The sequence below is a fragment of the Dermacentor silvarum genome, chromosome 2 (assembly GCF_013339745.2).
Source record: "Dermacentor silvarum isolate Dsil-2018 chromosome 2, BIME_Dsil_1.4, whole genome shotgun sequence".
NCBI lineage: Eukaryota > Metazoa > Arthropoda > Arachnida > Ixodida > Ixodidae > Dermacentor > Dermacentor silvarum.
Genome location: NC_051155.1, coordinates 222111401 through 222127961, shown reverse-complemented (window position 1 = coordinate 222127961; position 16561 = coordinate 222111401). Strand labels below are relative to the sequence as shown.

At 44.5% G+C, this 16561-nt stretch overlaps 1 protein-coding gene across 1 annotated transcript; it reads right to left on the bottom strand.

Annotated features, from left to right (window-relative positions):
• Positions 1-28: 28 nt before the first annotated feature.
• LOC119442703 (COP9 signalosome complex subunit 2) lies at positions 29-16294 on the bottom strand. Its single transcript, XM_037707670.2, has 10 exons — positions 16135-16294; positions 15386-15499; positions 15210-15290; positions 14126-14251; positions 12823-12990; positions 7705-8111; positions 3691-3788; positions 3524-3606; positions 3377-3435; positions 29-1418 (listed from the first exon to the last, which is right to left on the bottom strand). Exons 1-10 carry the CDS (start codon positions 16186-16188, stop codon positions 1271-1273), a joined length of 1338 nt encoding a protein of 445 aa, XP_037563598.1. The 5' UTR covers positions 16189-16294; the 3' UTR covers positions 29-1270.
• Between the last annotated feature and the right edge of the window lie 267 nt (positions 16295-16561).

Genomic DNA, 16561 nt, shown 5'->3' with positions numbered 1-16561 from the left:
GAAATAAGAACACACACATGACCACACCTTGTCAAAACTCTCTGGCACAGCATTTATTTTACAAACCCAAGCAGTCTATCACTCACTCTTAAATAGCATGGAAGGAGGCGAACTGCCAACAGGCCAGAACCATCGAACGTTTCTGCTGTCCTGTTGGCAAACTGTTATGTACAAGACAAGACCAACAACAGATCAGAAGAAAAATGCTATCCACAAAACAAGGACATGTGAGAACGTGAACAGAACACTGGATGCCGATGCATTCAAGCAAAACAGCACAAGTTAAAAGCAGCACAAGTGCTCCACATTTGCTTCACCTTCAATGATTAAAAAAAAAAAGAAAAGTAAAGCTAGTATTTTGCTCCTGCTGGGGAAAGTGGGGGAAAAAATAGGTGAAAATCAGAGGCACGACAAAAGGGACTCCTGTTGTTCCAAGTGAGCTAGCATTTAGAACATGTGTCAGCAACTGGTTCAACACACATGGGCATATCCTGCCTACTCTGTAACACGATTTACACACACTCGAAAGCTGTGCGTAGCAGCAGATGCGGGGCTCTGTGACGGTTTGCAAAGGTCAAGGTGTCCCCATATGCACTCTGCAGCACTAGTGCAGAAAGCTAAATATGAGTGAACTCAGGCGAAAGTGACTATCAGCCATCTGAAAGGTCATCAGTGGTTTTTTTTTTTTTTTTTAACCTTTCGTCACAGTCAAATCCCGCCATACATTTCTGTAGGATCTAATTGAGAAGGGGGGAACATGGTCATGCCTTGAGCAAACCATAGCAGGCAAAATGGCAGATTCAACATTGCCAATATGTCCAGAAGAGGGTCACAGGAATAATTTTTAAAAGTTACAGCAATGTAAAGAGCATCATCACATGCGCTTGCCATGATGACCATAGACCACCAGCACACTTGGCATGGTACGCTCATTTCTTCTGCTTCTCCAGCAGGAAAGTATCCCATGTAAAAAGAAAAACATCGGTGCACAAGCTTGAATTAAACTCGTATGCCTGTAATTTGTGTGAGACACAGCAACAGGTGGACAATTTGTAGGTCTTTGTTGGCAAGTGTTGCTAGACCCAAGTCCAGGAAGGATCGAGGTGCCAGCCTGACACAATGCCACTGCCACAGAGCCGGCGATGATAGGATTTAGAAGTTGCACCTCAAGTGGACGCCAAGAAGAGAAGGCATTCTTAGGTGGACAATGTGGTCGCTGCACTCAAGGACTTGCGCAGCTTGAGAGGCAGAGGTCTAGGCCAGCCGTATGCTACGCCATGATCTTGTTCACGATGGTCTGATGCAATGTCCCAAGTTGAGCCGTCCACTTGTCCAGCGCATTGTACCGGGCGGCACCTTGGCCCTTGCTGTCCAATTCGAGAACCTGATTCACCTGGTCGATGCGACCCTGGATCATGCTGCTCCGAAGCAAAGCAACAAGTGGAATGACATGAGAAAAGGTGGTATGCAACAAAGGTAAGAGATAAAATGTAATAATTTTCTATACTTTATTATTTATTTATATGAATATTGTTTTTGCCTCTTCCCTCTATAATGTACTACATGTACCTTGAGGATGTTTATAAGTAAATAATTACATACATACATAAACATCTCCTGATAGCATCTAAGAAGCATAAAATAATTTCTTTAGTTGTGTTTCTTTAGTTTTGTGCAACCAACAAAATTAATTCAGATGCTGATCATAAATCTGGCAACAAAAGCTAATGCTCAAAATATCTGCAATACAAACGAGAACATGTGATGGCAGTCACTGCCTTCTTAACACCAAAGTACTGAAAAGCATAAAGACCTAAGTGCTTTGATGTATAACAGAATGTCCCAGAAGTAAATGAATTTTCTCATAAAAGAATGCCAGCACATCGTAAAGTTGACAGCGTCAAGACATTATGGTTAATGGCATATTGGAGCGCGAAGGCACAATTACAAAGAAGAGACACACTTCACAGGCGCTACTAACAACTTTATTCGAAAGACAGCGAGATGCAGTATATATACAGTTCCCAACGCGCAGGTGCACCAGCCACATCGGGCAGTCTACAGAGGGCGATTATCAGGGCTAGCACGACCATTTGGAAGTTCTAAAGAAAGTAAGCTCCGCGTTGTACAAAACAACAGAGGTCTGACTTACACAAGCACTACCCTTTTCTTTTATGTAAAACGCTTCCAATAGCTGGCGGGCGGTTTTATCTTCACTTCTGCCCAGGATCTTCAAATCATGAACTCTCGGAACACAAGGGCAGGCTTTACAGTGAGCTGAAAGATGCGCATTCAAGTCTTTAGTCATGTTATTAAGCATGCTCCCTCATTTGATCACCGACGCAGCGGCCAGTTTGTCCTACATAGGACTTACCACAAGACAGGGGGATTTCACTGTGTCCCCACATAATGGGCAGCTCTAAAATAGGCTGCCAAGTGTAACATGTGAAATCTTACGTGCGGTGCACCACCGGAGTGGTTTACGACATTCCCCTGTGTTGTGGAAAGTCCCATGTAGGACAAACTGGCTGCTGTGTCAATGATCGAATGAGGGAGCATGCTAATAACATGACTAAAGACTTGAATGCGCATCTTTCAGCGCACTGTAAAGCCTGCCCTTGTCTTCCAAGAATTCATGATGTAAAGATCCTGGGCAGGAGTAAAGATAAAACCGCACACCAGCTATTGGAAGCGTTTTACATAAAAGAAAAAGGTAGTGCTTGTGTAAGTCAGACCTCTGTTGTTTTGTACAACGCAGAGCTTACTTTCTTTAGAACTTCCAAATGATCGTGCTAGCCCTGATAATCACCCTCTGTAGACTGCCAGATGTGGCTGGTGCGCCTGCACGCTGGAAACAAACAGTATATATACTGTATTTCGCCGTCATATGAATAAAGTTGTTAGTAGCACCTGTAACCTGTCCGTGTCTCTTCTTTGTAATTGTGCCTTCGCGCTACAATATGTTGTTAAGCAAACACCAACTTGCCCAACAACAAGTTTTATGGGCCTCACATTACAACCACTGCCCAAGCTGTTTTAGGCTGCTGCAATGTTGAGTTTAGCAAAAGATTGACAGACTTTGCACAAGCTACCAGCTAGTTGCGGTACTATTGAAAAGTCTGTTTTCTAACTGCTCACGTACTCCAGCAGAACAAAGCAGGGATGCAAGAAAGAATGTTTGGCATCCACAATTTTTTACAACAAATTTTGTCAAAGGTAATCTTCCTGCATAGTGGCCACGATGCAGAAAAGCAGAACAAAGTAGTTGCACACAAAACCACCATTTTCCAGGTCACTGCTGGAAGAACAAGTTTCAGAACTACAGTAGTACATCACATTACCTAACAGAGAAAAAAAAAAATGACAAGATGCCCACCTGTCCAAGATACAGGATACTAGAAGATTTTCCACCTCACTTGAGTCTATGTTGAGCTCCTGGAAAAAATTAAGAAAAGATAAATATAAATAAACAAACTTGTAAAGAGAGCCACAAAACGATCAGCAATGAATATAGAAAACCCACCTTTGATATGAAAGGTATGTGAATCCTAGTATAAGGTGTGATGAGCTTTATTAAGACTTGTGTTCTAATGTTCCTAAGCAGATCTGTAAAGAAAAAAAAAAAAGTGAAACTGTAAAGACACAGAATAGCACCACATAATTAGGTTTTCTAATAATGCTTCCACTAACCTTCAATGTGCTCTCTGATGAAAGGGTCATCCATTATGTTTCTCCTGTTGGTTTTCAATATTAACTCAAACTCACTGATGTCATTATTCTGGTAGGCACTGCAAAGACGACATCACATTAATTATGCTTGCAATATTTTTAGCAAAATATGAGGGGGGGAACACCCCAAGAGTAACAAGAATTTTTTTACTGATGCAGAAAGGGCAGTTACTGCCGAAAAGTGCCACTAGATGTGCATACTACGCTATAGTCTCCATTAGTTAGCCAAGCTGCATCCTTGTGTAAAGTTTCGTCCGCTCACTGCATTGCTTATTTTTAGCCTCCGTCGCTGCCTGCGTCAGTTTTACAATGCCGGACTGTTAAAGAACCACGTGTGTGCTTCAAGTTCTGTTCAATATTGGGAAAGTATTTTATATCAGAAAGCCGGTCCACTGTAAATTTGCATCGCAAGGTGAGACAGTTCAAACAAAGCAAAGAGCTCAGCTTGTGCATTACGACAATACTCCCACCTACACAACACTGCCTGTACAGTACACTGACAAAAATGAGATGGCAATACTATTACCTCATTATCTTTATACTACCCTTATGTTGTCCCTTGCCATCTCCAAAAATAAATGAGACCATAAAGGGGAGAGTTTTAAAGATCTGGAGCACGCAGAGAAGTGTACGACGGAAGCATTGAAGGACATGAGCTTGTAGGAGTCGCTGAACAGTTTTGAACAATGGATAAGGAGGTGGGGCAGGTCCATTGTTTTCCAGGGATAGTTGTACGATGATGATTAACATTTCTGAATGTTCAAAGAAATATGTGAATTAGAAAAAACATTCTCATTACTTTTGGGTATGCCCTCCCACAACTAGCTCAACTGTCCTGTGCATTGGCGATTACCAGGCAATATACACAAAACAGTACTGCAAACATTTTCTGGCAGAGGGCACTGATTCCATGTTGTATGTAGTTGTAAAGAATAACTGGTCAAAAATGCACTACGTATTACAATTTGATTTTCTCCCAACCATCAAATTTACAATCACAGAATGGCCCTATCAATTCTTTGAAAACAACCAACTTCCATCACTATGATGTGCACTTCTGACAACTTCTGACAACAACCGACAACTCCTATTAAGAAATCGTAAGTGTCCTGGGTGAATCCTCAGGACAGTTGTAGTGAAAGCTACAGCAACTTATCAGGCTATCATGTAAACCTTATGTACTACTTGTAACAAACCCGTGACAACTATTCTGTACTCATGCTCTGCATGATCTTACATGGACCTTGTCGTTAACCTGTGTGAGCTTCGCGACACTGCTGCACGTAGTGGCTGATCATTATGTGTGGTATAGTCCCAATTGGTTCAACCATGGTTGTTTCTGATGCACCACAAGATATGAAATTCAGTAATGCAGAATTATGCAATGTATAGTTCGAAAACTGCTCCTTCAGTTTCAATCTCAGTCGTCTTGTACAACATTTTTATGAGTTAGCGCAACTCAGAATTAGTGAAAAAAAAGACAAAGACGAAGAAACAGGAGACAGTTTCACCAATTCGTGAAAACCCGTTATGAAATACAAATGCTCCCAAACTGCCACTTTTGTAGAACATATAACAAGATATAAGATAGCTTTGGCCACGTTAGCCCCCTCAAACACACTGATGTTTGAAATACCGTATTTACATGATTGTAGGTCGACTCATTTTTTCAAATTTGACAATCCAATATTGGGGGGTCGACTTGGAATCGAAACCAAACCGTGTACCGCTAGTAGCGGCAAGAGAAACAAGAAATCAGGGGCGCTACGGCGTGGTTACAACTTTGCACCTATGTTTCCATGGTTACGGTAGAAGCGTAGCGTATTAATTTACCGTATTGCATACATTTTGATTGCGCGCACCACGAGCGCACGGCTCTTGTGGGAGCATCGATCATGGAAGAGCCGCCGTTTGGGGGGGTATTGGTAGTTGGCGGAAGAGCCGCCGTTTGGGGGGTATTGGTAGTTGGCGGAAGAGCCGCCGTTAGGGGGGTATGGTAGTTGGCAGATGAGCCGTCGTTTGGGGGGTATTAGTAGTTGGCGGAAGAGCTTTTCTTTGAGATACGATTGTTTTCGACGGCCGCACGCATCTGTCACTTCTGCTGTTGTGCTGAATCGTCGCGCCCGTCATGAGTGCCAAGAACTTTCGGCGCTCGTTCACAGCAGCGTTCAAATGGGCTGCTATCCTCCATGCCGAGGAAACTAACAACTGCGCAGCGGGACGCAAGTTTGGAGTCAGTGAACGTGTGGTACGGCAGTGGCGGCTTCAGCGCGAGGAAATTTGGCCTCCCTGGCTACTGTGTGTGGGTGGGTCCTCTCTGCGTGGGCGGCTGTACCTCACGATGTCGTGGTGCGGTCGTTCGCGAAGTGTGGACTCGGACTGACTTGATGACGACGTGCTGTGGGACCGCAGCAGCTATGACGGCAGCAGTACCAGTGAGGTCGACTCGAGTGACGATGAGTAGTCTTAGCAACCCCATCAATAAATTTCCCTTGTGTGAATGCACTAGCGTGGTTCCCCCCCCCCCCCCCTTCTTTCTGCGACATGCAATTTGGGGGGGGGGGGGGGTCGACCTACATTCGAGTCGACTTACAATCGTGTAAATACGGTATGCCTTCTGCATGGCACACTTTGCAAAACAAACCATGCTAATTACATTAAATCTGTTTCAAATAAACATTACTAGTGAAACATCAGCACTAATACAAAGACATTCGTGTGTAAGCATTAGGTCACTAGCTCCAATGATTATGACTCATTACAAAAAACTCCCATTTCAATACACACATGGCACTTATAATTGCTTTAGCTTTTACAGAGCACAGGTGTCACATTTAAGTTTCATCTGTGAAGACAGCTGCCTTTTCTTCACATACAAGGCCTCAGAAGATGGTGCAATGGTTTCTTTGAACCAACAACCAGTCACACTTCACCTGGCCACATTCAGTGACTGGCTTAGAGTTTTGACAATGATAGCTGTAGAGGCCACCTCAAGAAGCAATAATTTTAGAACCATCAAAAACAGATATTTTTTTTTATGCTCAAGAGATGCAACCTTCACGCTAATACTATGTCACTCTTAATCCCCATGTAAACAGCGTTCGTTTCAGAACAAGCACTATCAGCGAACAGCTCAGCATGCATAAGCTACCGCATTTACCCAAATCTAACGCACAGCTTTTTTCAGAGAAAATGGGTCGGAAAATTATCTGCGCATTACAATCGGATACAAGACCAACACTGCGTTCGTGGCATTGGCGACAGCCTACCATCAGAGCTGTCAGAGAGAGCGTCATCACAATCACAAAATCGTGACGGAGCACGATTTCGTGAACGTCGCTGCCGATTCATTTTGTGCTCAACTACGATCCCTTGAGCGGCAATTTCAGCTATTAACTTTCGGAGATACTAGTAGCACTTTCGTAAGTTTGAGCACGACTTGGCACTGGATCCACAGGCATAATCGGCCGCCAGGATTTCTGGCACTGTGCAAGCTCGTTATCTGCGCAAAGTGCCAGGAACGCTGCCGGACACATACTTCGACAATCCAATGCAGAGTCCTGTGAAGTGATAGTACTATCTTTAAAAGTGACTGCTCGAGAATATCGCCCCTGTATGCTTGGTATCTGTGGCCAATGAACCGCAAGCGGCGATGATGACACGGCACTTTCATTATGACAGCTCATTAACAAAAATGTTTCCCTTCTGCGAAGATGGATTCTGCACGTCTCATTTCTTTCCGATTGCGAACATGAGGACATGATTATTTTTATTTTATAAATCAGGCGCATGCTACATTTAGGTGTACTTTTATTTTCGTACATTGCCCGCAAGAATTGGGTGTGCATTAAAATTGGGTAAATACAGTAAGCAGCCAGAACACTGGAGGTTTTCGAAATTACATTTGAAGATGTGTGGTCCTTCAAGTCCAGAAAGAATGGGCACCCCTAACAGTTGCAACAAACAGTGACATACCTGACAAGGTTGGTCATGGCAAGAATTTCAGGGTCATTCTTGTAGGGCTTTGCCTCCTGGGAGTCAAAGGGGTTGATGCCGCTCTTCATAAGCATGTTGGCCAGCACAAGGTACTTGAGGCAGGTGGTCCGTCGTGGGCTGCCCGACTCGTCGTAGTTTTTGAATGCCTCAAAGAAGTCTGTGTGTGCGCGCTCGTACTCGGCCTCACGCAAGTGCATCTTGCCACCACATTCACGAATCACTCCCATAATCAATGGATGTGGGATAGCAGACTTGATGTGCAGCGACTGCTCATACAGCTTTTTCAGTTTTTTGTTGTTCTTCTGTGCCGTGTACATTTGAATCTCCAATGCATAGATCTCCAATAGCTGTGTCCCCTTTTTCAGGTCATCACAACCATCATCAGTCTGCCATCACATGAAAAAGAATGATGACAAACACTCATTTAGTGCTAAGACAAAGCAATTCATCAGACCATCTCAATGTGGAACCCCGATTATACGACTTTCAAGGGACCAGACAAAACCGTCGTATAAAAAAAAAAAAAAAAAAAACAAGAATATAGGCAGTGATGCTCAGTCTTGCCCAAATAATGGGTACAGACTGCCTGAATAAGCCCGCGGCATGAACATCCACTGCTCCAAGGAAGGTAGATTAAATTATGAATAAATTACCGTATTTATTGATGTAACGCACATATTTTTCACGATTTTCTTTGTTTGAACTCAACCCTCACGTTACAGTCAAAGAACAGCAAAATTGGCCATTTTAAAACAAATGCTCTAAATCCCGCTATTTCTAGCGCTACAGTTGGCAACCTGTAACTGTACGCCTCGATCCAATCCACATACAAGTCGACCGAAGTCTGAACTTGTTTTTGATTAGAATCGACGCTGTTTTCGCTGTGCTTGTGCCTGGTTAAGATGACGCAATACCCTACGGCCTTTTGCGGTTCGACTCTGTTCATTCGCAACGTTGTGGCGACGCAGCGCATTCGGTAAGACGGCCGCTTCGAGAGACGAGCAATTTTGATGGCCAAGGAGCTGGGAAAGTTTGTCCGCGGCTCGGTGTTTCGACGTCGACGAATTGCAGATGGCGGGACCAGCAGCAGGCCCCCTTTAAGTGTGAGGCCAGTCGGAAAGGCTCTGTGGAACCTAAAGTGGCCTGGTACTGACCCCGAATGAAATGCCGTGCGGTCTTTGAAGAAGTACATAAATCTCAAACAAAAGCTTGACGGCACGGAAGGCGACTAGATTCTTGGGCGACCACTTCAAGATAGTTTCGGTTTCGCGAGACTCTGCTCGTCCCGGCACTGAACCCCTCGAAGTACACGGCCGACAGCGCTCTTGGCACTGATAGCGTGCTTAGGACAGCGCCATAAACACTTGGTGGGGACGTTTTCAGTGCCGAGTCACGTGAAATTTCGTGAAAGTGAAACTATCCACGAAAGTGATCGCTCGTGAATATCGTTCAAGGAAAGCCCTGTCTCCTCTTCAGACGATGATGATGGGTGAAGAGAACATGTTTCCGAATTGCAATTCCTTGAATAAAGGTACCATTTCTTTTTCCATTCATCTCGCGTTACATTCCTGGTTTTATTTTTATTATTTCGCGTGACTGGAAAGTCGCCCCTCGCGTTACAATGGCGGTCACGTTACATTAGAGTGAATACGGTACTGCGCACCCGTTATCAGACGGCTGCAGTAAGCTCATGCGCCAGCCTGCGTCTGCTTAGGGCTTTTTTCTTTCTTTTTTTTTTCTCAGATGGTAGCAACAGAGGCGTCATACGAGGTGGGGTCAGCGTAAAATTGCGTTGTATAATCGCGGTTTTTAATAGATTATTTCTATGGGGGTTATGCCGGGACCAAAACCAATTCGTCGTAAAATGCGGGTCGTCGCACGAGCAGGGGATGTATAATCGAGGTTCCACTGCACCAGTTTCTCCTTTTCTATGACCAACAGCCCATTAGGACATGAAACTCAGACTACAACTACATTTGTGGCCACATGAAGCAGATAAGGGTCTATGGTACAGCTGTGGAATCCCTATAATTCAAATAGATTCTTGGGTCTCATCAAAGCTGGAGAAACTTAGCAGTTAAAACATGATGTGCAATAGTTAATTTGAACACAATTCCATGCTCACGTTTATCACTTATTACAGAAATTTGGTATCAGAACGCAGATCTGTAATGCCACATCACAGTATCAAATGAGTCACTGCACATGCAGTAGTATGTTCTTTCCTGCAGCAGGAACCACCACAGTGCAAGCGATTGAGTCATTTCTCCATGCCACAATGTGACCATGCCACATGTGACCCCAGCATGGCATGCACAATAGCAGCACGACAGCTTCAGCTACGCTTCGTTCTGCTATTTTGCATGCTGTCCGTATTTCTTCAGCAATTCAAATCACAGCTTGCTTGAAACTAACCTTGTAAATATATCTTAGTCACAAGCGAGAACTTAAAAAAAGTTTTCCAAGCATGACATCCTTGATAGGGTGGCCAACACTGAGCATTGCAACACTCATAAAGCGAAAAGCTGGATGAATGTCAATTAGGCAAATAAACACTCTTATTAGCATGAATGATGCATATATATTAAAACCATTTTAATATGTACCTTGCACGAATGCGCCATAAATAGGCACTTAACGGTAGCCTTCATTAACCTTCACATACAAATTTGCATCTTAAGACGTGTGCCGCCGGTATCTAACGAAAATATCATTACGATGCCACCTTAAATGATGGGCAAAATATGCACTAAAAAGTTTTTTTTCCCTATAGCACTGGAAAAATTTCGGCAATACCAAAGGAGCATTTAGAAAGTTTGGCAGAGAACACCGTGGCAAACATGGGGGCTGTGCAGATGACTCGTCCAGCATTCAATGATAGCGTTTGTACAGTGATCTGCTACTCAGCAAAACCCCGCCGCTTCATTAAAACGGGATACTTGATGCCACAAAGTGCTGATCATCCAATGCAATTTGTGTGCGGTGCGTCCTCTACTAAGCGCATGCAGTCACTAAGGTCAGTGACTGTGCCGAGATGCTTGCTAAAAAAGCATGCTCAGGCAATCACTTCAGAGACATAGTTTTGCTTTTGTGAGATTTTGCATGACTTGGCACCGCACTTGTGCATGTATACAGACGACATCATTTCTGGAGCTTGTAAGCTCGCTATTTAAGCACAGTGCCAAGAGCGCTGTTGGCAGTATACTTCAAAGTGCCAAGTCACGTGACAGTGAAACTATCTCTGAAAGAGACCGTATGCCTGCGTTTCGGGGAGTGTCTATGCAGTGAGCTTTCTGCATGCTCGCACCACTCCTGGCTGTGCACAGGCCCAGCACCTGTGGAGCGTATTTTGTTGAGCCAACACGCTGACGGTGGGCTGCTTTCATTTCTGAAAGCAACGCACACCTGAAGCAGTCCCACTCAAGGAGGTGGCAGAGAACAGCGGCGCTTATGGGTTATCGCCCATGAGATAGGAGCAATAGGCTTACGACGACGCTATGCACTACACACGCACAGTCAACCAGATAGCGAAGATGCTAATCATGACAAGGTTCTTCTTTCTGGGGTTTTACGTGCCAAAACCAGTTCTGATTATGAGGCACGCCGTAGTGGAGGGCACTGGATTAATTTTGACCACCTGGGATTCTTTAACATGCACTACAACGCAAGCACACGGGCGTTTTTCAATTTTGCCTCCATTGAAATGCGGCCGCCGCGGCCGGGATTCGATCCTGTGACCTCGTGCTCAGCAGCGCAACGCCTTAGCTAACTGAGCAACCGCGGCGGGTAATCGCGACAAGGTTGGCGGCAATAAGTCACAGTGGCGCCTCCATTGGTGGTTATATACTTTGCTGAGGCCGCCAACACTGCTCCATGCATTTCCTATGATTATCTATGACGACGCTATGCACTACACACGCACAGTCAACCAGATAGAGAAGATGCTAATCATGACAAGGTTCTTCTTTCTGGGGTTTTACGTGCCAAAACCAGTTCTGATTATGAGGCACGCCGTAGTGGAGGGCACTGGATTAATTTTGACCACCTGGGATTCTTTAACATGCACTACAACGCAAGCACACGGGCGTTTTTCCATTTTGCCTCCATTGAAATGCGGCCGCCGCGGCCGGGATTCGATCCCGTGACCTCGTGCTCAGCAGCGCAACGCCTTAGCTAACTGAGCAACCGCGGCGGGTAATCGCGACAAGGTTGGCGGCAATAAGTCACAGTGGCGCCTCCATTGGTGGTTATATACTTTGCTGAGGCCGCCAACAGTGCTCCATGCATTTCCTATGATTATCTGCATAGGCGCAACCACACTCATGCCGAAGCAGGAATCATTGGTCGTCGAGTCTCATTACTTTCTGAAAAGGTGGACAATATTTTGTGACAACATGGTGTTGGCCACACCGCAAGTAGAGGCGGCACAGTTAACCTTGACGAGCCAAAAAATAATTGTTATGCACTAACCAGTAGTTATACGAGCCACTAGGGTTTAAGCGGTCAGCCAATACATTATCAGGGATTCATCAGAACTATGTTTAAGCTGTCAGTATGTTTTAAGCAGGTACATATTAACGAGGTTTTACTGTAGGTGGCATGCATCATTGATTTGGCGTGCTGTGAACACAACCAAGGTTATAATGCATTCCCTTTTTATGTACGTCAGTATCGATTAACACAAATGCACACTGCATATTCATATTTCTTGCAGCTTCCCTCTATTTTCCCAGATTGAATTTTTTTTTCTCACGCGAATTCCCTGCCGCAACGACTTGGCATCACATCACCAAAAAGTTTTGAAGCAGTCTTTGTAGTGTGCAGTGAAGCACATTCTATGTGGCTGCTATGCACTAATTTGTGGAGGCATTGTAGTTTTTGCAACACAAGGGTTCCCACTAGTTTGAAGTCCCTTTATTTAAACACATTAGTGGTCCCCTTGGGGTGTGAATGAATAAAATTCTACTGGGATTTGATGTCTGGATTCAAATGACGGACAGAATCAGTCCACGAATCGAGTGTGGTGCGGCTCAGCAGGTTTCCTGTATATAAACCACAACTGTTTCTTTGTACTAACAAGAAGCACAAATCTCTTACCTGGCATGACTGGTGCAACTGTTTTAAAATTTTTGCCAACTTGTTGAACTCGTTTCGGTCAAAGTAAAGCTTCCCTAGCTTCGTGTTTGTCTTGAACCACAGCCGGTCATTCTTTGCATCTTTCAGGGCCTCCAGGGTGGTTTCATAGAACTCTTGCAGCAGCTCCATCTAGGAAGCGTATGCAGTAATTAAATGCAAACTGCATGCACAAAACATAAAAAACAAGTACTCGACGTTGCTCGATCTCGACAACAAATCTCGACGTTGCCACCTATTTGCAGCGTGCCGAAGGTCGACAGCTCGCCCGCCTGCGCATCAAGAACCAGCAGAGGACCGACAGCCGACACTACAATCTTCGACGACGTTATGTCGAGTACCAGCCCGGCGACCGTGTTTGGGTCTGAACTCCGATACGCCGACAAGGACTTAGCGAGAAACTGTTACATCGCTATTTCGGATCACATAAGATCATCCAACGTATTGGCGCACTGGACTATGAGGTTGTGCCAGACGGCATTTCCCAATCACAGCGGCGCCGGGCACGACCTGAAGTCATCCATGTGGTGTCTTAAGCCTTTCTACGCCCGCTGACGAACTTAAGATACTTTGTTGCTTTGTTATTGCTTTTTTTTCTCTCTCTGTATGAGTGGTTTTGTTTTCGCTTTTGTGTCTGTAGCATCGGAACGATGCTTTTCAAGGGGAGGGTATTGACACGTATACATGTTTATCCTTTCACCGGTGACCGCTTTTCACCGGCTGTTAAACGTTATCGCTAGGTACAGGACGCGCCTGCATGTATCAGAAATTTCTCGAATGTTATTAATGCTTCCATCCGTTGTCTCTTGTCACCGGCGCTCATGTAATCTGATTGTATGAGCGAAGTGAATTGTTTAGAACTTTCTGGAAGACACGCGGGTACCAGGGATTAATCTGGAACCTTCGATGACTCATGTATAAAAGCCGACGCGTTTCGCCGCTGATCAGATTTTGACGATCACCGACTGTGTTCGCCGCTATTATTGTGCTTCGGGTGCAGCTTGTTTTTGTGGGCACAGGTTCGCCGAATAAACTCCGTTTCGTCATTCACAGTTTTGCGACTGTTTTCTTCAGCGTCACTACTACGTGACAATATGCCACAAGGGTTTTTTATCCAGCTTCTGCAGCACATGACAGGAAACACCTATACAGTTGGGCATGTCACTGCAAAACCAGTTTGGCATGTGCCAATGCAGGCAAAAGAGCTTCTTCCTGCAGATGAAGTCAAGTAAGTGCTGAAAATCCAATGCTCCACACATCCACTGACCTGTTTGGATGTGGATATGTAATCCAGGATTGAGTTAATTGACTTCTCCGAGTAATTCCTCGTCACCGCACTTTTGATGTAGGTGAGTAGTTGCTTATACCTCGTCATCATCTCTTCGTACTTGCCCTGTGCATCAATGAAAAAACAAAACTTGCTTAGCGTGAGCACACATGCAATTCTTGCTCCAATATACCTGCACATTTTGGCAACTTAGAACACATCATTGTAAGATGAGGATATTATTATGTACTTCAAAATTATGCACTTCATGTGAGTTGCATTGCAAGTAATATTAAAAGGTACAATAAAGATACAAAAGTGAGTGTACAAGTTTACTCGTTGATATTACGATGGAAAACCCAATAAAAAGAAAGTTTAACTTCCCTTCATTTACACACAAACCTAGTAATGGGCAGTTACGTCAACCAATAATGCAAATGGCTTTATAAAGATGGCTTGCACTGATGTCATCTTAGGTGCCATGTTGGGGAATTAGCATGGTAACAAGCTGCGTCAATTGGCACCTTGTGCGGCTCCAATACTCTTCAACACAGATGGTAGGGCAGGGGCTTCTAAGCTTTCTTTTCTCCATGAAAGCAGGTCACCCATGGCAGTGAATATGATATACTGACGTCATGTCATGTGCAAGCGATCTACAGCAAAACACTTTTTTTTTTTCTGTGTCTAGCTAAACTTCGAATAAATTACTGCAGAGTTTCCTCCCATTTTATAATTTCATTTCTATTCAGTTAATTAAATAACCCATTGTTTGCTGAGCTTTAGAATGCCAATGATAGTTCTTCACACCTCTTGGAACTCTGTGTACCCAAGTCCTGCATAACCCCATCGCTGACTGCAAGACAAATAATTCAAATGACATATAGCCATTTTGCACCACTAATTCCCACGCAAGTCATAACTGATCACTCCAACATTCACTAGAATATTTCGTTCAGTGGGTTCATTGGCACAAGCAGCAAAGGGAGCATGCTCCCTTGAAGAAATGGTCACTAGCACCAATAACAAGCTGACACTTCCACCTATATTTAGATTTTACAAGGATCCCACAGGGACAATGACTTACCAGCTTGAAGTTTATTTTGATCATCTGTTTAAGTGCCTTGAATCCCCATTCTCCCTTGTCGTTGTGCTCCAAGTCCAAAACCTAGGAAAGATCAAAAGCGCGAAATAGGGTTCAAGAACGTCTCTATTCGAATACAAGTACAGAAAAATGCGCAGCAGCTAACTTTGAGTGCTTACCTTTTGGAAGCTGACAAGGGCTGCCATCGGGTCATCCTCCTTGAGTGCTTTCGAGTTGTAATATTGGTTTTCCAAGTCGACGTCTGGTTCCGAGTTACTGTCCTCCGAATATTCCTACGCATCAAAAGCAAATCAGTACCGTGAGGCTATTACGTCGCGCCAAGTTGTCTGCCTTGAGGGAACAAAGTTAATTGCGCCACATGCGATGGGCGTCGATGCTGCCAGAGGTGCTTACGATCGTCGTCTAGTGCCAAGACAGCTGTTATGACCTAAACTGACACAACACACCAATCATTGATAACCAGCCTGCGCGAGAAACTGCAGAATGTTACTATGTGTTTATGCTACAGAAGTAAACCTATGTCGAGCGAAAAGGTAACGCCCGAAAGTGATCCTCCGACATCGATTCATTCGTTAACACAACAGTGGGTTGAGATTTAATGTCGGTGCAGTGTTCACGCTTGACGACTAAAACTTTATATCACTTAACAGACAATCCCAGACAAATGGCACGAAATTAAATATTGATTACTTATTGCAGAGCGAACAGGAAGAGATGAAAGTTCGCACACTGTCAACACAAAACGGCCCATGCAGAACACCGGCACAGTGCTAGGCCTAAAATGAGTGTTTATCAGTCTGTGATTTTGGAAGCAAGACACGGAACGTGATTACGTATGTGACTTTAACATCGTCAGTTTTTCGGGTGAGACGCTAAGCCTGCAAAATTTAATGACACATCTACATACCAGGTCATAGTCCTCTTCATCGTCGCACATAAAGTCATCCTCACCGTCCGACATGTTGACTGCGTGCCAAGGTTGCCAGATGGCGTCGACTAAAAACTGCCAAACGAATGTCAAATGTAGCTCAAAAGTGCTCAAAAGCACGCCCTACTTCTCAAAAGAGCCAAACCAACCTGGCCAAATGCAAGCAATCAGCATCGGCCCCAGTAACGGCTTCCTGCGGGCAGTGGCGTAGCCAGGGTGTAGCACACCGTGCCAAAGCACTGACAGTGCTTGTGCCCCACCCCTCGAAATTCATGTGTTAGAAATTTCTGGCCACGCCACTGCACTGCGGGTAACAGAAACAAATCTCGAAAGCCATGCTATTGTTGATTGCATGCGTTGAAAGCGATCTTAAAGCCGAAAACGACTCATGGCGTCGTTTTGAACA